Source organism: Pelodiscus sinensis, chromosome 29, assembly GCF_049634645.1.
Source record: "Pelodiscus sinensis isolate JC-2024 chromosome 29, ASM4963464v1, whole genome shotgun sequence".
Lineage (NCBI taxonomy): Eukaryota > Metazoa > Chordata > Testudines > Trionychidae > Pelodiscus > Pelodiscus sinensis.
In genome coordinates this window covers 9,752,233-9,770,879 of record NC_134739.1, presented here as the reverse complement: position 1 = coordinate 9,770,879, position 18,647 = coordinate 9,752,233, and the positions used below count along the sequence as shown (strand labels likewise).

Below are 18,647 nucleotides of genomic sequence, written 5' to 3'. Positions count from 1 at the left end.
TTGCATGGGGCTGAAAGAGGCAGCCCAGTCAGGGGGAGGAGGAGGAGTTGCTGGCTCCCAGGCCTCCTCTGCTGTCGCTTCAAGTCCTGCGCAAGCCTGCAAACTCCCTAACCATGTGGGCTGGGAGCCAGCAGCCCAGTGTGAGGCAGGAAGCAACCAGGCTGGAGAAGCCCCTGCCAGTGGTGCGGAGGCCACTCCAGCCTGTCCCCATTTAATCAGTTAACCAGTTAAACCAACTGGATAAACTTATTGTTAACACAGGTAAGTAATTAAACAGGATTTTACATCCCCAGCCCATACTCACTCCTGGAAAACAAATGGTAAATAATCACTCTAAAGGGGTGTGCAGATTCTTACCTGAACTGTAAGATTGGGTGGGGACTTCCAAAGTAAGATGGGGCAGTTGTTTCTGGCTCCTCACCAGCCTTCCTTTGGGATGCTGTTTGCAAGAGCCGCCCCTGCTCTATCTTCTACATCACGTACCTCTTCACAGTTACAGGAATAGAACGGGAAGTCAGGTCACGCAGCCCTCTTTGGCAGAGGAAGATATTACAGCAAAGGGCACTAAAGAAATCCTCTAGAAGATGGTCAGACTGACATTATGTCTCCCCCACACTCTTTGAAATAGGTATGCAAGGGGAGGGGCAGGCCCTCATCCAAAAGGCAAGGCTCCCAAGGAGGGGAGGTACTGGGCCAAGTGCACAAGCTTGTCTATGCAGGGGCCCAGATAACAGGCTGCTGTTTCAATCCCAGGCATGGGGAGAAGAGCCTGTGGATCTGGATGGGAGGCAACATGGTTAGCCCGGGGGCTGGAAGCCAGGACTTCTAGGTTAGTCTTGTCTGTGTTCCCACATCCTGTCTACTGAAGGCAGGCAGCTTTGGGGGCCATGCGCTCAGCGGGGGTGGACTACAACTTGGGGCTGAAAGAGAAAGGGATGCCTGGGGGCTGGCAAGGGGTAAAGCATCAGGCAATGGGGAGCTGTGGGGCAATGGGGGAGGGGAAGTGGGAGGTGTCAGGGGGCTGATAGGGAGTAAAGCACCACACAATGGGGAGCTGTGGGATAATGGCGGGCAGGGAAATGGCAGCTGGCAGGGGGTAAAGCACCAGGCAATGGGGAGCAATGGGGGGGAGGTGAGTGGGGAGTGTCAGGGGGCTGGAAGGAGATAAGGGAGGGGAGGAGAGTGGGGGGTATCAGAGGCTGGCAGGGGGTAAAGCACCAGGCAATGGGGGGGGAGGTGAGTGGGGAGTGTCAGGGGGCTGGAAGGAGATAAGGGAGGGGAGGGGAGGGGACGAGAGGAGAGTGGGGGGTATCAGAGGCTGGCAGGGGGAAAGCACCAGGCAATGGGGAGCAATGGGGGGGAGGTGAGTGGGGAGTGCCAGGGAGCTGGAAGGAGATAAGGGAGGGAAGGAGGGGGGGGGCATCAGAGGCTGGCAGGGGGTAAAGCACCAGGCAATGGGGAGCAATGGGGGGGAGGTGAGTGGGGAGTGTCAGGGGGTTGGAAGGAGATAAGGGAGGGGAGGGGAGGGGAGGGGAGTGGGGGGTATCAGAGGCTGGCAGGGGGTAAAGCACCAGGCAATGGGGAGCAATGGAGGGGAGGTGAGTGGGGAGTGCCAGGGGGTTGGAAGGAGAGAGGGGAGGGGAGGGGAGTGGGGGGTATCAGAGGCTGGCAGGGGGAAAGCACCAGGCAATGGGGAGCAATGGGGGGGAGGTGAGTGGGGAGTTCCAGGGGGTTGGAAGGAGATAAGGGAGGGGAGGGGAGTGGGGGGTATCAGAGGCTGGCAGGGGGAAAGCACCAGGCAATGGGGAGCAATGGGGGGGAGGTGAGTGGGGAGTGCCAGGGGGCTGGAAGGAGATAGGGGAGGGGAGTGGGGGGGGGTATCAGAGGCTGGCAGGGGGTAAAGCACCAGGCAATGGGGAGCAATGGGGGGGAGGTGAGTGGGGAGTGCCAGGGGGCTGGAAGGAGATAAGGGAGGGGAAGGGTGTGGGGGGGTATCAGAGGCTGGCAGGGGGAAAGCACCAGGCAATGGGGAGCAATGGGGGGGAGGTGAGTGGGGAGTGCCAGGGGGCTGGAAGGAGATAAGGGAGGGGAGTGGGGGGGGTATCAGAGGCTGGCAGGGGGAAAGCACCAGGCAATGGGGAGCAATGGGGGGGAGGTGAGTGGGGAGTGCCAGGGGGCTGGAAGGAGATAAGGGAGGGGAGTGGGGGGGGTATCAGAGGCTGGCAGGGGGAAAGCACCAGGCAATGGGGAGCAATGGGGGGGGAGGTGAGTGGGGAGTGCCAGGGGGTTGGAAGGAGATAAGGGAGGGGAGGGGAGTGGGGGGTATCAGAGGCTGGCAGGGGGAAAGCACCAGGCAATGGGGAGCAATGGGGGGAGGTGAGTGGGGAGTGCCAGGGGGCTGGAAGGAGATAAAGGAGGGGAGTGGGGGGGGGTATCAGAGGCTGGCAGGGGGTAAAGCACCAGGCAATGGGGAGCAATGGGGGGGAGGTGAGTGGGGAGTGCCAGGGGGCTGGAAGGAGATAAGGAGGGGAGTGGGGGGGGTATCAGAGGCTGGCAGGGGGAAAGCACCAGGCAATGGGGAGCAATGGGGGGGAGGTGAGTGGGGAGTGCCAGGGGGCTGGAAGGAGATAAGGGGGAGAGTGGGGGGGGTATCAGAGGCTGGCAGGGGGAAAGCACCAGGCAATGGGGAGCAATGGGGGGGGAGGTGAGTGGGGAGTGTCAGGGGGCTGGAAGGAGATAAGGGAGGGGAGAGGAGTGGGGGGGTATCAGAGGCTGGCAGGGGGTAAAGCACCAGGCAATGGGGAGCAATGGGGGGGAGGTGAGTGGGGAGTGTCAGGGGGTTGGAAGGAGAGAGGGGAGGGGAGAGGAGTGGGGGGGTATCAGAGGCTGGCAGGGGGAAAGCACCAGGCAATGGGGAGCAATGGGGGGAGGGGAGTGGGGAGTGTCAGGGGGCTGGAAGGAGATAAGGGGGGGGAGGGGAGTGGGGGGTATCAGAGGCTGGCAGGGGGAAAGCACCAGGCAATGGGGAGCAATGGGGGGAGGTGAGTGGGGAGTGCCAGGGGGCTGGAAGGAGATAAGGGAGGGGAGTGGGGGGGGGTATCAGAGGCTGGCAGGGGGTAAAGCACCAGGCAATGGGGAGCAATGGGGGGGAGGTGAGTGGGGAGTGCCAGGGGGCTGGAAGGAGATAAGGGGGGGAGTGGGGGGGGTATCAGAGGCTGGCAGGGGGAAAGCACCAGGCAATGGGGAGCAATGGGGGGAGGGGAGTGGGGAGTGTCAGGGGGCTGGAAGGAGATAAGGGAGGGGAGAGGAGTGGGGGGGTATCAGAGGCTGGCAGGGGGTAAAGCACCAGGCAATGGGGAGCAATGGGGGGGAGGTGAGTGGGGAGTGTCAGGGGGTTGGAAGGAGAGAGGGGAGGGGAGAGGAGTGGGGGGGTATCAGAGGCTGGCAGGGGGAAAGCACCAGGCAATGGGGAGCAATGGGGGGGAGGGGAGTGGGGAGTGTCAGGGGGCTGGAAGGAGATAAGGGGGGGGAGGGGAGTGGGGGGTATCAGAGGCTGGCAGGGGGTAAAGCACCAGGCAATGGGGAGCAATGGGGGGGAGGTGAGTGGGGAGTGTCAGGGGGTTGGAAGGAGAGAGGGGAGGGGAGAGGAGTGGGGGGGTATCAGAGGCTGGCAGGGGGAAAGCACCAGGCAATGGGGAGCAATGGGGGGAGGGGAGTGGGGAGTGTCAGGGGGCTGGAAGGAGATGGGGGGGGGGAGGGGAGTGGGGGGTATCAGAGGCTGGCAGGGGGAAAGCACCAGGCAATGGGGAGCAATGGGGGGGGAGGTGAGTGGGGAGTGCCAGGGGGCTGGAAGGAGATAAGGGGGGGGAGGGGAGTGGGGGGTATCAGAGGCTGGCAGGGGGAAAGCACCAGGCAATGGGGAGCAATGGGGGGGGAGGTGAGTGGGGAGTGCCAGGGGGCTGGAAGGAGATAAGGGAGGGGAGTTGGGGGGGGGGTATCAGAGGCTGGCAGGGGGTAAAGCACCAGGCAATGGGGAGCAATGGGGGGGAGGTGAGTGGGGAGTGCCAGGGGGCTGGAAGGAGATAAGGGGGGGAGTGGGGGGGGTATCAGAGGCTGGCAGGGGGAAAGCACCAGGCAATGGGGAGCAATGGGGGGGAGGTGAGTGGGGAGTGCCAGGGGGCTGGAAGGAGATAAGGGGGGGAGTGGGGGGGGTATCAGAGGCTGGCAGGGGGAAAGCACCAGGCAATGGGGAGCAATGGGGGGAGGGGAGTGGGGAGTGTCAGGGGGCTGGAAGGAGATAAGGGAGGGGAGAGGAGTGGGGGGGTATCAGAGGCTGGCAGGGGGTAAAGCACCAGGCAATGGGGAGCAATGGGGGGGAGGTGAGTGGGGAGTGTCAGGGGGTTGGAAGGAGAGAGGGGAGGGGAGAGGAGTGGGGGGGTATCAGAGGCTGGCAGGGGGAAAGCACCAGGCAATGGGGAGCAATGGGGGGGAGGGGAGTGGGGAGTGTCAGGGGGCTGGAAGGAGATAAGGGGGGGGAGGGGAGTGGGGGGTATCAGAGGCTGGCAGGGGGTAAAGCACCAGGCAATGGGGAGCAATGGGGGGGAGGTGAGTGGGGAGTGTCAGGGGGTTGGAAGGAGAGAGGGGAGGGGAGAGGAGTGGGGGGGTATCAGAGGCTGGCAGGGGGGAAAGCACCAGGCAATGGGGAGCAATGGGGGGGAGGTGAGTGGGGAGTGCCAGGGGGCTGGAAGGAGATAAGGGGGGGAGTGGGGGGGGTATCAGAGGCTGGCAGGGGGAAAGCACCAGGCAATGGGGAGCAATGGGGGGAGGGGAGTGGGGAGTGTCAGGGGGCTGGAAGGAGATGGGGGGGGGGAGGGGAGTGGGGGGTATCAGAGGCTGGCAGGGGGAAAGCACCAGGCAATGGGGAGCAATGGGGGGGGAGGTGAGTGGGGAGTGCCAGGGGGCTGGAAGGAGATAAGGGGGGGGAGGGGAGTGGGGGGTATCAGAGGCTGGCAGGGGGAAAGCACCAGGCAATGGGGAGCAATGGGGGGAGGGGAGTGGGGAGTGTCAGGGGGCTGGAAGGAGATGGGGGGGGGAGGGGAGTGGGGGGTATCAGAGGCTGGCAGGGGGAAAGCACCAGGCAATGGGGAGCAATGGGGGGGGAGGTGAGTGGGGAGTGTCAGGGGGCTGGAAGGAGATAAGGGGGGGGAGGGGAGTGGGGGGGTATCAGAGGCTGGCAGGGGGAAAGCACCAGGCAATGGGGAGCAATGGGGGGGGAGGTGAGTGGGGAGTGCCAGGGGGCTGGAAGGAGATAAGGGGGGGGAGGGGAGTGGGGGGTATCAGAGGCTGGCAGGGGGAAAGCACCAGGCAATGGGGAGCAATGGGGGGAGGGGAGTGGGGAGTGTCAGGGGGCTGGAAGGAGATGGGGGGGGGGAGGGGAGTGGGGGGTATCAGAGGCTGGCAGGGGGAAAGCACCAGGCAATGGGGAGCAATGGGGGGAGGGGAGTGGGGAGTGTCAGGGGGCTGGAAGGAGATAAGGGAGGGGAGAGGAGTGGGGGGGTATCAGAGGCTGGCAGGGGGTAAAGCACCAGGCAATGGGGAGCAATGGGGGGGAGGTGAGTGGGGAGTGTCAGGGGGTTGGAAGGAGAGAGGGGAGGGGAGAGGAGTGGGGGGGTATCAGAGGCTGGCAGGGGGAAAGCACCAGGCAATGGGGAGCAATGGGGGGGAGGGGAGTGGGGAGTGTCAGGGGGCTGGAAGGAGATAAGGGGGGGGAGGGGAGTGGGGGGGTATCAGAGGCTGGCAGGGGGAAAGCACCAGGCAATGGGGAGCAATGGGGGGGGAGGTGAGTGGGGAGTGTCAGGGGGTTGGAAGGAGAGAGGGGAGGGGAGAGGAGTGGGGGGGTATCAGAGGCTGGCAGGGGGGAAAGCACCAGGCAATGGGGAGCAATGGGGGGGGAGGTGAGTGGGGAGTGCCAGGGGGCTGGAAGGAGATAAGGGGGGGGAGGGGAGTGGGGGGTATCAGAGGCTGGCAGGGGGAAAGCACCAGGCAATGGGGAGCAATGGGGGGAGGGGAGTGGGGAGTGTCAGGGGGCTGGAAGGAGATAAGGGGGGGGAGGGGAGTGGGGGGTATCAGAGGCTGGCAGGGGGAAAGCACCAGGCAATGGGGAGCTGGTGGGCAGAGGGCTGGCGGGGGAGGGGGCAGAAGCTCCGGGCGCCTGCCAGGTCGGGTCCTGCGCGAGAAGCTGTCTGGGGGCGTGGCCACGCGCGGGGCGGGGCCGGTCCCGCCCCCGGAAGTCCGGCGGCGGTTGCTAGGCAGCGGATGTCAAGCAGTGGCCCGGGCCGATGGAGGACGCGGAGGGCGAGGGGCAGAGCGGGACCTTCCCCAGCCTCATGGCCGAGGGGACGCTGCTCAGCCGGCGGGGGGAGCACGGCAAGGCGCTGGTCTGCTTCACCAACGTGAGCGGCTCCGTCCTTATGAATATTCATGAGCGCGCCCCCCGGCCCCCCCCAGTGGCTGGCGATGCTGATGCGGGGCAGGAAGCGGGGGGGGGGGGCATGGTGCACAGAGGCCGGGGGGGGTGACACTTGTGGAGGGGGGTGTGGTGCACAGAGGCGGGGGGGGGTGACACTTGTGGAGGGGGGTGTGGTGCACAGAGGCCGGGGGGGGTGACACTTGTGGAGGGGGGTGTGGTGCACAGAGGCGGGGGGGTGACACTTGTGGAGGGGGGTGTGGTGCACAGAGGCCGGGGGGGGTGACACTTGTGGAGGGGGGTGTGGTGCACAGAGGCGGGGGGGTGACACTTGTGGAGGGGGGTGTGGTGCACAGAGGCGGGGGGGGGTGACACTTGTGAAGGGGGGTGTGGTGCACAGAAGCGGGGGGGTTGACACTTGTGGAGGGGGGTGTGGTGCACAGAAGCGGGGGGGTGACACTTGTGGAGGGGGTGTGGTGCACAGAGGCCGGGGGGGTGACACTTGTGGAGGGGGGTGTGGTGCACAGAGGCCGGGGGGGTGACACTTGTGGAGGGGGGTGTGGTGCACAGAGGCCGGGGGGGTGACACTTGTGGAGGGGGGTGTGGTGCACAGAAGCGGGGGGGTGACACTTGTGGAGGGGGTGTGGTGCACAGAGGCCGGGGGGGTGACACTTGTGAAGGGGGGTGTGGTGCACAGAGGCGGGGGGGTGACACTTGTGGAGGGGGTGTGGTGCAGAGAGGCGGGGGGGTGACACTTGTGGAGGGGGGTGTGGTGCACAGAGGCCGGGGGGGTGACACTTGTGGAGGGGGGTGTGGTGCACAGAGGCCGGGGGGGTGACACTTGTGGAGGGGGGTGTGGTGCACAGAAGCGGGGGGGTTGACACTTGTGGAGGGGGTGTGGTGCACAGAGGCCGGGGGGGTGACACTTGTGAAGGGGGGTGTGGTGCACAGAGGCGGGGGGGTGACACTTGTGGAGGGGGTGTGGTGCAGAGAGGCGGGGGGGTGACACTTGTGGAGGGGGGTGTGGTGCACAGAGGCCGGGGGGGTGACACTTGTGGAGGGGGGTGTGGTGCACAGAGGCGGGGGGGTGACACTTGTGGAGGGGGTGTGGTGCAGAGAGGCGGGGGGGTGACACTTGTGGAGGGGGGTGTGGTGCACAGAGGCCGGGGGGGTGACACTTGTGGAGGGGGTGTGGTGCACAGAGGCGGGGGGGTGACACTTGTGGAGGGGGGTGTGGTGCACAGAGGCCGGGGGGGGTGACACTTGTGGAGGGGGGTGTGGTGCACAGAGGCGGGGGGGGTGACACTTGTGGAGGGGGGTGTGGTGCACAGAGGCCGGGGGGGTGACACTTGTGGAGGGGGGTGTGGTGCACAGAGGCGGGGGGGGTGACACTTGTGGAGGGGGGTGTGGTGCACAGAGGCGGGGGGGTGACACTTGTGGAGGGGGGTGTGGTGCACAGAGGCCGGGGGGGTGACACTTGTGGAGGGGGGTGTGGTGCACAGAGGCCGGGGGGGTGACACTTGTGGAGGGGGGTGTGGTGCACAGAGGCGGGGGGGTGACACTTGTGGAGGGGGGTGTGGTGCACAGAAGCGGGGGGGTGACACTTGTGGAGGGGGGTGTGGTGCACAGAAGCGGGGGGGTGACACTTGTGGAGGGGGGTGTGGTGCACAGAGGCGGGGGGGGTGACACTTGAGGAGGGGGGTGTGGTGCACAGAGGCCGGGGGGGTGACACTTGTGGAGGGGGGTGTGGTGCACAGAGGCGGGGGGGTGACACTTGTGGAGGGGGGTGTGGTGCACAGAGGCCGGGGGGGGTGACACTTGAGGAGGGGGGTGTGGTGCACAGAGGCCGGGGGGGTGACACTTGTGGAGGGGGGTGTGGTGCACAGAGGCCGGGGGGGTGACACTTGTGGAGGGGGTGTGGTGCAGAGAGGCGGGGGGGGTGACACTTGTGGAGGGGGGTGTGGTGCACAGAGGCGGGGGGGTGACACTTGTGGAGGGGGGTGTGGTGCACAGAGGCCGGGGGGGTGACACTTGTGGAGGGGGGTGTGGTGCACAGAGGCGGGGGGGTGACACTTGTGGAGGGGGGTGTGGTGCACAGAAGCGGGGGGGTTGACACTTGTGGAGGGGGTGTGGTGCACAGAGGCCGGGGGGGTGACACTTGTGGAGGGGGGTGTGGTGCACAGAGGCGGGGGGGTGACACTTGTGGAGGGGGTGTGGTGCAGAGAGGCGGGGGGGTGACACTTGTGGAGGGGGGTGTGGTGCACAGAGGCCGGGGGGGTGACACTTGTGGAGGGGGTGTGGTGCAGAGAGGCGGGGGGGGTGACACTTGTGGAGGGGGGTGTGGTGCACAGAGGCGGGGGGGTGACACTTGTGGAGGGGGGTGTGGTGCACAGAGGCCGGGGGGGTGACACTTGTGGAGGGGGGTGTGGTGCACAGAGGCGGGGGGGTGACACTTGTGGAGGGGGGTGTGGTGCACAGAAGCGGGGGGGTTGACACTTGTGGAGGGGGTGTGGTGCACAGAGGCCGGGGGGGTGACACTTGTGGAGGGGGGTGTGGTGCACAGAGGCGGGGGGGTGACACTTGTGGAGGGGGTGTGGTGCAGAGAGGCGGGGGGGTGACACTTGTGGAGGGGGGTGTGGTGCACAGAGGCCGGGGGGGTGACACTTGTGGAGGGGGTGTGGTGCACAGAGGCGGGGGGGTGACACTTGTGGAGGGGGGTGTGGTGCACAGAGGCCGGGGGGGGTGACACTTGTGGAGGGGGGTGTGGTGCACAGAGGCGGGGGGGGGTGACACTTGTGGAGGGGGGTGTGGTGCACAGAGGCCGGGGGGGTGACACTTGTGGAGGGGGGTGTGGTGCACAGAGGCGGGGGGGTGACACTTGTGGAGGGGGGTGTGGTGCACAGAGGCGGGGGGGTGACACTTGTGGAGGGGGGTGTGGTGCACAGAGGCCGGGGGGGTGACACTTGTGGAGGGGGGTGTGGTGCACAGAGGCGGGGGGGGGTGACACTTGTGGAGGGGGGTGTGGTGCACAGAGGCCGGGGGGGTGACACTTGTGGAGGGGGGTGTGGTGCACAGAGGCGGGGGGGTGACACTTGTGGAGGGGGGTGTGGTGCACAGAAGCGGGGGGGTGACACTTGTGGAGGGGGGTGTGGTGCACAGAAGCGGGGGGGTGACACTTGTGGAGGGGGGTGTGGTGCACAGAGGCCGGGGGGGTGACACTTGTGGAGGGGGTGTGGTGCACAGAGGCGGGGGGGGTGACACTTGAGGAGGGGGTGTGGTGCACAGAGGCCGGGGGGGTGACACTTGTGGAGGGGGGTGTGGTGCACAGAGGCCGGGGGGGGTGACACTTGAGGAGGGGGGTGTGGTGCACAGAGGCCGGGGGGGTGACACTTGTGGAGGGGGGTGTGGTGCACAGAGGCCGGGGGGGTGACACTTGTGGAGGGGGTGTGGTGCAGAGAGGCGGGGGGGGGTGACACTTGTGGAGGGGGGTGTGGTGCACAGAGGCGGGGGGGTGACACTTGTGGAGGGGGGTGTGGTGCACAGAGGCCGGGGGGGTGACACTTGTGGAGGGGGGTGTGGTGCACAGAGGCCGGGGGGGTGACACTTGTGGAGGGGGGTGTGGTGCACAGAGGCGGGGGGGTGACACTTGTGGAGGGGGGTGTGGTGCACAGAAGCGGGGGGGTGACACTTGTGGAGGGGGGTGTGGTGCACAGAGGCCGGGGGGGTGACACTTGTGGAGGGGCTGTGGTGCACAGAGGCGGGGGGGGTGACACTTGAGGAGGGGGGTGTGGTGCACAGAGGCCGGGGGGGTGACACTTGTGGAGGGGGGTGTGGTGCACAGAGGCGGGGGGGTGACACTTGTGGAGGGGGGTGTGGTGCACAGAGGCCGGGGGGGGTGACACTTGAGGAGGGGGGTGTGGTGCACAGAGGCCGGGGGGGTGACACTTGTGGAGGGGGTGTGGTGCAGAGAGGCGGGGGGGGTGACACTTGTGGAGGGGGGTGTGGTGCACAGAGGCGGGGGGGTGACACTTGTGGAGGGGGGTGTGGTGCACAGAGGCCGGGGGGGTGACACTTGTGGAGGGGGGTGTGGTGCACAGAGGCCGGGGGGGTGACACTTGTGGAGGGGGGTGTGGTGCACAGAGGCGGGTGGGTGACACTTGTGGAGGGGGTGTGGTGCACAGAGGCCGGGGGGGTGACACTTGTGGAGGGGGGTGTGGTGCACAGAGGCGGGTGGGTGACACTTGTGGAGGGGATGTGGTGCACAGAGGCCGGGGGGGTGACACTTGTGGAGGGGGTGTGGTGCACAGAGGCGGGTGGGTGACACTTGTGGAGGGGGGTGTGGTGCACAGAGGCCGGGGGGGTGACATTTGTGGAGGGGGGTGTGGTGCACAGAGGCGGGGGGGTGACACTTGTGGAAGGGGGTGTGGTGCACAGAGGCGGGGGGGTGACACTTGTGGAGGGAGGTGTGGTGCACAGAGGCGGGGGGGGTGACACTTGTGGAGGGGGTGTGGTGCACAGAGGCCGGGGGGGTGACACTTGTGGAGGGGTGTGTGGCGCACAGAGGCCGGGGGGGTGACACTTGTGGAGGGGGATGTGGTGCACAGAGGCGGGGGGTTGACACTTGTGGAGGGGGGTGTGGTGCACAGAGGCGGGGGGGTGACACTTGTGGAGGGGGGTGTGGTGCACAGAGGCGGGGGGGTGACACTTGTGGAGGGGGTGTGGTGCACAGAGGCAGGGGGTTGACACTTGTGGAGGGGGTGTGGTGCACAGAGGCGAAGGTGGGTGACACTTGTGGAGGGGTGTGTGGCGCACAGAGGCAGGGGGGTGACACTTGTGGAGGGGGGTGTGGTGCACAGAGGCGAGGGGATGTGAGGACACAGCCAGGGGAGGTGAGAGGTTGCTAGGAGGGTTGTGGGGACAGATGCCAAGAGGAGAAGCAGTGACATGGCACGGGGAGGTGGCATGGTGTCATCCCAATATGTGCATCTGTCAGTGCCACCTGTTAGTATTCCTCATGGGCCCTGAGCCCACTCTGTGCCCAGACTGGGACCAGAAGCCAGGCCATCAATCCCACAACTGACTTCCTGTCATGATCTGAGTTACAGTTTTTTCTCCATTTCTCTAGGGAGTGCCAACTAGAGGTTGGAGCAGGGTCCTGAGTGCTAGGACTTCTGGATTTTATTTTTTGTCTCTTCTCCTCATTCTCTCAAGTCACATGCCCACTTCATGGCTCAGCTACCACCTTAGGAGTGATACACCCAGCCCCCTCTCTCAGAGGGGTGTGAGACTTTCTTCATGAATGCTTGAGAGTGGCTTTGAGATCCTGGCTTGGAAGGCATCACAAATGTATTGTGGGTTCAATCAAATACAGGAGCTGGTGTTTGCTGAAAGTCCATCACCTCTGTGACTGAATTCTTCTCTATTTTTGAATCCCAGGCTCTGCAGTTGCAAGAAGGGAATAAGCACTGCCTGGTGGCCCGCTCAGTATGTTACCTGAAACTTGGGGACACAGAAAATTCCCTGAAAGATGCAGAAGCCTCTCTTCAAAATGACAAAACATTTTCAAAGGTAAATAGCATTAGGGAACAAGGGACTGGTATATTGGGGCTGGCCTTCAGTGACTGGGGCATCGAGCGTATGTCTACACTGCAAAAAAAATCCCCAAAACTCCCCACACAGCAGAGCATCTTAGAGCCTGCATCTACAAACTTGTGTGTCTACAGACTACTGTGCTTAAGATAGCATTCCTGCTGAGGTTGGAATTGGGGCCCCAAGACCACCCCACTTTGGCTGGGTTTCAGAGCCAGAGTGGAAACATTGTCTATATGCTCTTTTTAGAACCATACACAAGCCTGTCTGTAGACCCAGGCTCTGAAACTTGATGCTTTTTTTTCCTTTGCAGTGTAGACACACCCCAAGAAGCCAGAGGGGAGCAGCAGGTTGTTAGTCTCCTCTTCCCCACTCTTTGTTCCTGCTCCAGAGCATGAGCTCAGAGCTGCTGGTGAGTTGCTGAATCTGCCCTTGTGTTGCTTGTGCTCAGGGCAAGCCCTACCTGTTCTGTCAGGACAGTGGGGTGTCCGGGAGGACTATTCTGTCCAGTTGAAAATCCCACAACCCACAGGGAGATTCTAGTTTCAGCTGATGTTTACTGAACACACTCATGCTATTCTGGCACCATGTAAACACCTGCAAATATTTATAGTCTAACAGTGATGGGGGCCTGATCTGGGACCCTTTCCTCTCATAGTTACCCCAAGGAAGTGAAGATAACTCACCTCAGTAATGATTGCAAGATGGGGCTTTATTTTTACATAGATGAGAGGGCATAGTGCATTCCTCACTGATTTAGGAGCTGTTCTATGTGTTGCATTCAGACTGTTTGTTTCCTTCATTACAGGGACTTTACCAAAAAGCTGAGACCCTGTTCACCATGGGTGACTTTGAATTTGCATTAGTGTATTATCACCGAGGCCACAAACTACGCCCAGAACTACAGAAATTCAGGCTAGGAATTCAGAAGTCTCAGGAGGCGATCGACAACTCTGTTGGAAGTAAGATGGAACATTTTGGGGATATGCTTGCATTGTCAAAACGCAGGCAATTCAGTAGTTGTTGGCACATACTGTATGAGTTCCTCACATGCTTAGTGAATGAGAGGACGTTGTACAGCAAGATCTCTCTGCCTCCTAAGTCCCATGCGTCACTGCCGTTCTCAGCTGAGGTCAGGGAATACAGGTTGGACCCTGTTGGGTATTACTGGCCAGATGTTTATTTAACTAATGATTCCACAGTAATATGGATTCACTTGTAGACCTGGCTCCCATGATCCATGCAGTCAGGACCCCATGCTTGATTATTGCAATTTATATTTAAGAACAAAGACCCAACCCTGAAAATATTCCAGCTAGTAGAAAACACAGCAGTCCATCTGCTTAGCACCCTGTTACTCTTCCATTTGCACTGACTCTTCAAAGACTCCAGAGTCCCTGTCAAGGTTTCTGTCATGTTGTTAAAAGCATTTCAGTGAAATTCATCTCTGCTTCCTGAAACCACATCTCTCTGTGTGACCTTGACCTCTAGTGACAGCTGATCTGCATGGGACCAATGAAACTGTCAACCAGGAATAGATCGTCTTGTCCTGACTCTGTCACCAGAGGATGTTAATTTGAAGCATGTCTCAAACGCCTTTTCCCTTTAAGCAGAAAGCTGTCTCCCACTCTGTGTGTATTGCCAGCGGAGTTGAGAGCCACTGTATGAATCAGAGAGGGGTGCTTTGCTCTAAATATTGACAAATATGATCTAGAAAGAACTCTGAGCTGGTGGATGTCCTGGTGCCCCACTCTGGCACTGTCCCATCTGCCTGTTTAATTTCCCTGTTGTCTCTTAGGTTGTAAGTTCTTTAGAGTAGGGACTGTCTTTTTGTTGTGTTTGTACCAGGGGTGGGCAAGACAGCCTCTGTGGGCCGGATTTGGCCTGCCAAGCCAGTGAATCCGGCCCGTGGCTGCCCTGCTGCTCCCCTGCCCCTAGGCCAATCGAGAGCTGGGGATGGGGGAATGTGCGAAGTGTCCTCCCCGACCGCCCGTGCCAGGGGCTCGCAGCATTAGTAAGAACCAGTGGCTGTCTCCAGCCACCGCACACCCCAGGCAGGTTGGGGGCAAGGAGCAAGAGACTTTGCATGCTCCCCCCGCCCCCAGGCCTTACTTGGCTTGGGGGTGGGGGGAGTGCACAAAGTCTCCTCATGCTGCGGTGCCTAGAAGCAACCGCCAACTGTTTTAAAACCGCTGACGATTCTCTCTAGGTGCCGGAGGATATGGGAAAAAGACTTCACGCATTCCCCTACCCCTAGGCCAACAGGGTCTGTGTGCAGGGGAGAAGTCTCCTGTCCCTGACTCTTCCACCTGAGGCCTCACCCCTTCCGGGCCAGGGCCACTTCAAAAATTTGTGAATTATTATTTTAAAAATTATTGCCCACCCCTGCACAATGGGCCCTGATCCATAGTTGTGGCCTCTAGGTGTTACCAGAGGGGCTTCAAAATAATATTTATTAATAACCGATACAGCTGAACTATTTCTCTGAGCTGCAGTTCTTGCTTTTAGACTGAGGAGACGGATACAGAACTTGGCTATAGTAACTGCACAGCTTTATCTCCAACCAGGCATTATCTATCTAGCACATTTGCATCCATGTTAAGCTCTAGGGCTTGGGTACTGCAGCTCTTGAACACTTACAGGTCTGTTTTCTCTCTTTGCAGGTCCTTCCTCAGTTAAACTGGAGAATAAAGGGGATCTCTGCTTTTTAAGCAGACAGGCAGAGGTATGGTGTGAACCACTTTCTGAAGCTCACTAGAGATACCAAAATGCAAAAGCTTTATGGTGAATTGGCCCAACCAGGGGAAAAAATGGCTGCAACTTTCTGCAGCCACATCAGTAGAATGACGGATGGTGTTAGCACACTGTGCCACATGTGGCTGACAGTTCTGTCTTCTTGACATTTTGCGCAGCTCGATCAGAAGAGTGCACCAGCCAAGGTGAAATTGAACACCTGATCTGGAGCCTTTCTACCAGCAAAACACCTGCTGCTTTCAAACAGACTGTCACACAGGAAAGAAGGAATGCTAAGAGCATCTCTGTGTGTGCCTAGCTATGGATCCAAATTCCGCTGGTCTTCCTCACATGAGTAGTTTCTATCAATGTCAGGGGGGAGATCAATCTGTAGCACCTACTTTGGTCTGACTTGTCATTTAAGTTTGAACTTTTGAAAAGTGGCCACTGATTAGGGTGACCAATTTTGGATGGGGCAGAACGCCCACCTTTAGAAAGCTGATATCATAGGAAGGGAGGGAGGGAGTAGGTGTGTTTGGGATCTGAACTTTGATCCTCACTAGATTAATGGGCCGATCTTGTGCTTGTGTCATTATTTCCTTCAAGAATGAGGAATTTGGAAAGTGGAGAAATAGGCTTCTGAAAGCTAGCCTTCGTGCTTGTCTGTATCCCTCTCCTGTGCGTCCTTCTGTTTTGTTCTGTGGCAGAGCAAAAAAGTGAAGCAGAAACTTCAGGTCAAAGCCCCGAAAAAGGATCAGAAGCGGCAGAGTAAAGTGGGGCCCATTAGAGATGAAAAGACCGAACGGCAGCTTCTTGGCGAGCTGTATGCTGACAAGGCCTACCTGGAGAAACTGCTCAAGGATGAAGGTCTTTATAGTATTTAACTAAATATGATGTTATTCCTCTTGGTTCAATCAAATCCATTTTTCCCTTTATTCCTGTGGCTCATGGGCTGCACGCAGTCCAGTGGGGTCTGTGTATGGCCCATGAGACATCTTGTTTACTGTTGCCCAATGCAAGGTTGCCAGATTCCACTGGCTTCTGTCTGCGAAGTATTTTTCCTACCAGTTTTACTAAAGTGACACACAGGTTAAGCAACGGCATGTGAAGTGAGGTGTGTGTTGATTGCACACAACATTGACTGTGAGAGCCATGTGCTCTGTCTGCATCCAATCAAAACGCTGCTACCGTTCAATTGGCACATCCCACAAATTCTAGGTATGCAAGTGCAGTTAACAAAATTACCCTAGCCCAGGAGACAGTCATGGTTTCGACAATCTTGCAGCCTGCTGAGATGAAGGAAGGCCACTCATGTGGCCCACTCACTAGACTAAGTCGTCCATCACTGCTTTATTGTTATTCATCTGACCACCAAGAAACGTTTCACCCTTTGCATGGCACATATTACTGTTTGCCGTGGTTCCAAACCTACAAATTGCTTGAGCTGGATACACACAAGTTATTCAAGTTTCCAGAATCAGTATTTGTAACAGTATCTAAACACATTTTATACTTTATACTTCTTCCTTATTAGTTAAATAATTGCATCCTGTAGCGTATCCACTAACACCAAACCAAAGCATTTAACACAAATCAAAATAAAAAGCAGAAATTATACTATTTTAAGTACACATGTCCTAGTTCTTGATTAAATAAACCAGTGTTTGAATTAAGTGGAAGGCACCAGTAACTGAGTTTTGCTTTGGACTGGTCAATTTCATGGTTTTGCTGCTAAGGCTATTAGAATCAAGATATGGGATTCAGAAAAGGTTAAGATATCTGAGTTGGGCAGAAAAAAATCACCGGTTAAATTAGTTTTCTTGAGAAACATTTCCCCAGGAACACAGGAGAGTTTGAGGATTTACTCCCTCTGTTGCATTCTGTTACTTTACCAGGCTTCATAACTTGCATGGGTCCATCCTGTCTTCTGACCCTTTAAAAGTTCTCATAGTATTCCATGGGGACAATCCACGGAATCAGAATGCCCACATTTCCTTTCGGTGCCATCTACCCTGTACATGTGTCTTCTCAGATGGATAGATAGTCTCCCATCTTGTGCTATGGCCCAGTGGGACAGGTGTGCAGATCACCAAACTCTACCACTACTAGTGCTCATGGGCTTTTTCACCATTGAAGACAAGGACTGAAGAGGCCTTGGACTCAGACCTGTCCCCTCATGCTCTTAGAGGCTCTGCCTTCATGCCAGGGCTAGGCACAATAGCAGGCGGTGTTGGGGAAACCTTGCCCTGCCACCATACATGCAGTATCTGTTCCGGGGATTATTAAATGACTTTAGTCTCCAGGATACTCAGTCGAAGGCCAGCAAAAAATGTTCCCATCCCCCATCCCTCAGATCATGGTTTCACTGCTCAGATCCCTTAATCCCTTTTCCTGATTCTGCCTTTGGCTGATTTTCAGACTTGATCAAAAGCAGCACAAAGCAGGGGATGACAGTGGAGGACCTGATCTTGGGTGGCATTAACTACTTGGACACCCGCACTGATTTCTGGCAGCAGCAGAAGCCCATCTACGCCCGTGTGCGAGACCGCAAGCTCATGCAGCAGAGGTGGATCCCAGAGAGAAAGAGAAAGCCATCAGAAGTTGCCAGATACATCCTGAAGAGCATGGAAGACATTGATATGTGTAGGTGTGCTGTGATTGGGGTATATTATTATCAGTGATAGCTACTGACCACATCAGCAGGAGCACCTCACCTGGAGAGCTGTTATTTCCTACCTGTAGCAGGTTTAAACATGTTCTGCTTTCCTCTGCCTTTCCCAGGGCAATATTGCAGTGTAGAATTTTACACTGGTTTATTTTCCAGCTCCTCCTATACTTGAGGTATCCCAGAGCGCTGTACAGAGCAATGCTTTGGATACCTGAACTCTGTAGGCAAGTGCAAGGTGCTTAGCAAATTCCCCATCCCACTTGGGACAATTGAACAGAGAGGTCAGGCCACTGAGGTGCTTCTCACCCATATCTGAATAGTAACAAGGACAGAGAAGGCTACAAGGATGAAGAGTCTGAAGAGAAGGGTCTGGAAGGGAGGAGAGAGGGATTCCAGCCATTTCTCTTCAGTGTCTATACTGTATGCTTTGTAACTCATAAGAAGACCTCAGACATCATCAACATATCTTCTGTCTATGGGTTTCATTTTCCATTGTCCTACACTATGGGTTTTCATTCACTCCTGTGCAAAGTGAGTGAAAAATGGTACCAAATCAGACTCACATTGGGAATAGACTTTTACACCCACTTTGCATAGGTAGAAGTGACTCCCCAAAGACACAGTGGGGAATCAGGCCCCCGTCTTCTTCGCTATTCCAGTGGCCCCTGACTTGGTGCTAAGCAATCCTCTTTTTGTGCTTCTAGTGTTGACCAGCGGCTGCCCTGAAGAAAGTTGTAAGAAAGCTGAGCATGTGCTAAAAACAATTCAGGGTTGGTCTGATGATGAAGTTCCCAACAAGAACGAATTGATTGGAAATCTCTACAGCTGCATTGGGAACGCTCAAATTGAGATGAGGCAAATGGGGGCAGCTCTGCAGAGTCACAAGATGGATCTGGGGATCGCAAGGGAAAAGTAAGTGCTCAGAAGCGCCCAATGTTAATTTGAGATGGGAGGGGAAAGGATGATGGTAAAGACATACTGCCCAACGGAAGGGGAATCAGACAATTCTCAAATAATGCTTTGAACTTCTAGAGTACACTCTTCTGGGGAGCTGATGGCATTAGAAAAAGTCATTACCTGCCTCTCACAGTATTCACTAACACAGCAACATCATTTTACACACAGGGAGGCTGAGGCAGAACAACGTTGTGTCCTGCCCAAGGAAACAAATCAAATCCCTGTGAGAACCAG

At 58.6% G+C, this 18,647-nt stretch overlaps 2 protein-coding genes across 3 annotated transcripts in view; one reads left to right on the top strand and one right to left on the bottom strand.

Annotated features, from left to right (window-relative positions):
• Positions 1-536, bottom strand: part of ACLY (ATP citrate lyase) — a 67,732-nt gene extending 67,196 nt beyond the window's left edge. The window contains exon 1 of the mRNA XM_075911562.1: positions 358-536. The gene's annotated coding sequence lies outside the window, so the exon portion shown is untranslated. The remainder of the gene's footprint in view (positions 1-357) is intronic.
• A 164-nt stretch (positions 537-700) lies between these two features.
• The window catches only part of ODAD4 (outer dynein arm docking complex subunit 4), a 28,421-nt gene continuing 10,474 nt past the window's right edge, over positions 701-18,647 (top strand). Inside the window, exons 1-8 of one of the 2 annotated variants that reach the window (XM_014577448.3) lie at positions 701-829; positions 11,903-12,034; positions 12,369-12,467; positions 12,864-13,017; positions 14,719-14,780; positions 15,496-15,655; positions 17,207-17,431; positions 18,161-18,368. In XM_014577448.3, the coding sequence (XP_014432934.1) occupies positions 12,450-12,467; positions 12,864-13,017; positions 14,719-14,780; positions 15,496-15,655; positions 17,207-17,431; positions 18,161-18,368 (827 nt within the window). In that variant the 5' untranslated portion in view covers positions 701-829; positions 11,903-12,034; positions 12,369-12,449. Of the gene's footprint in view, positions 830-6,297; positions 6,453-11,902; positions 12,035-12,368; positions 12,468-12,863; positions 13,018-14,718; positions 14,781-15,495; positions 15,656-17,206; positions 17,432-18,160; positions 18,369-18,647 lie in introns of those variants that run through there. The other variant, XM_075911566.1, reaches the window with a different exon arrangement.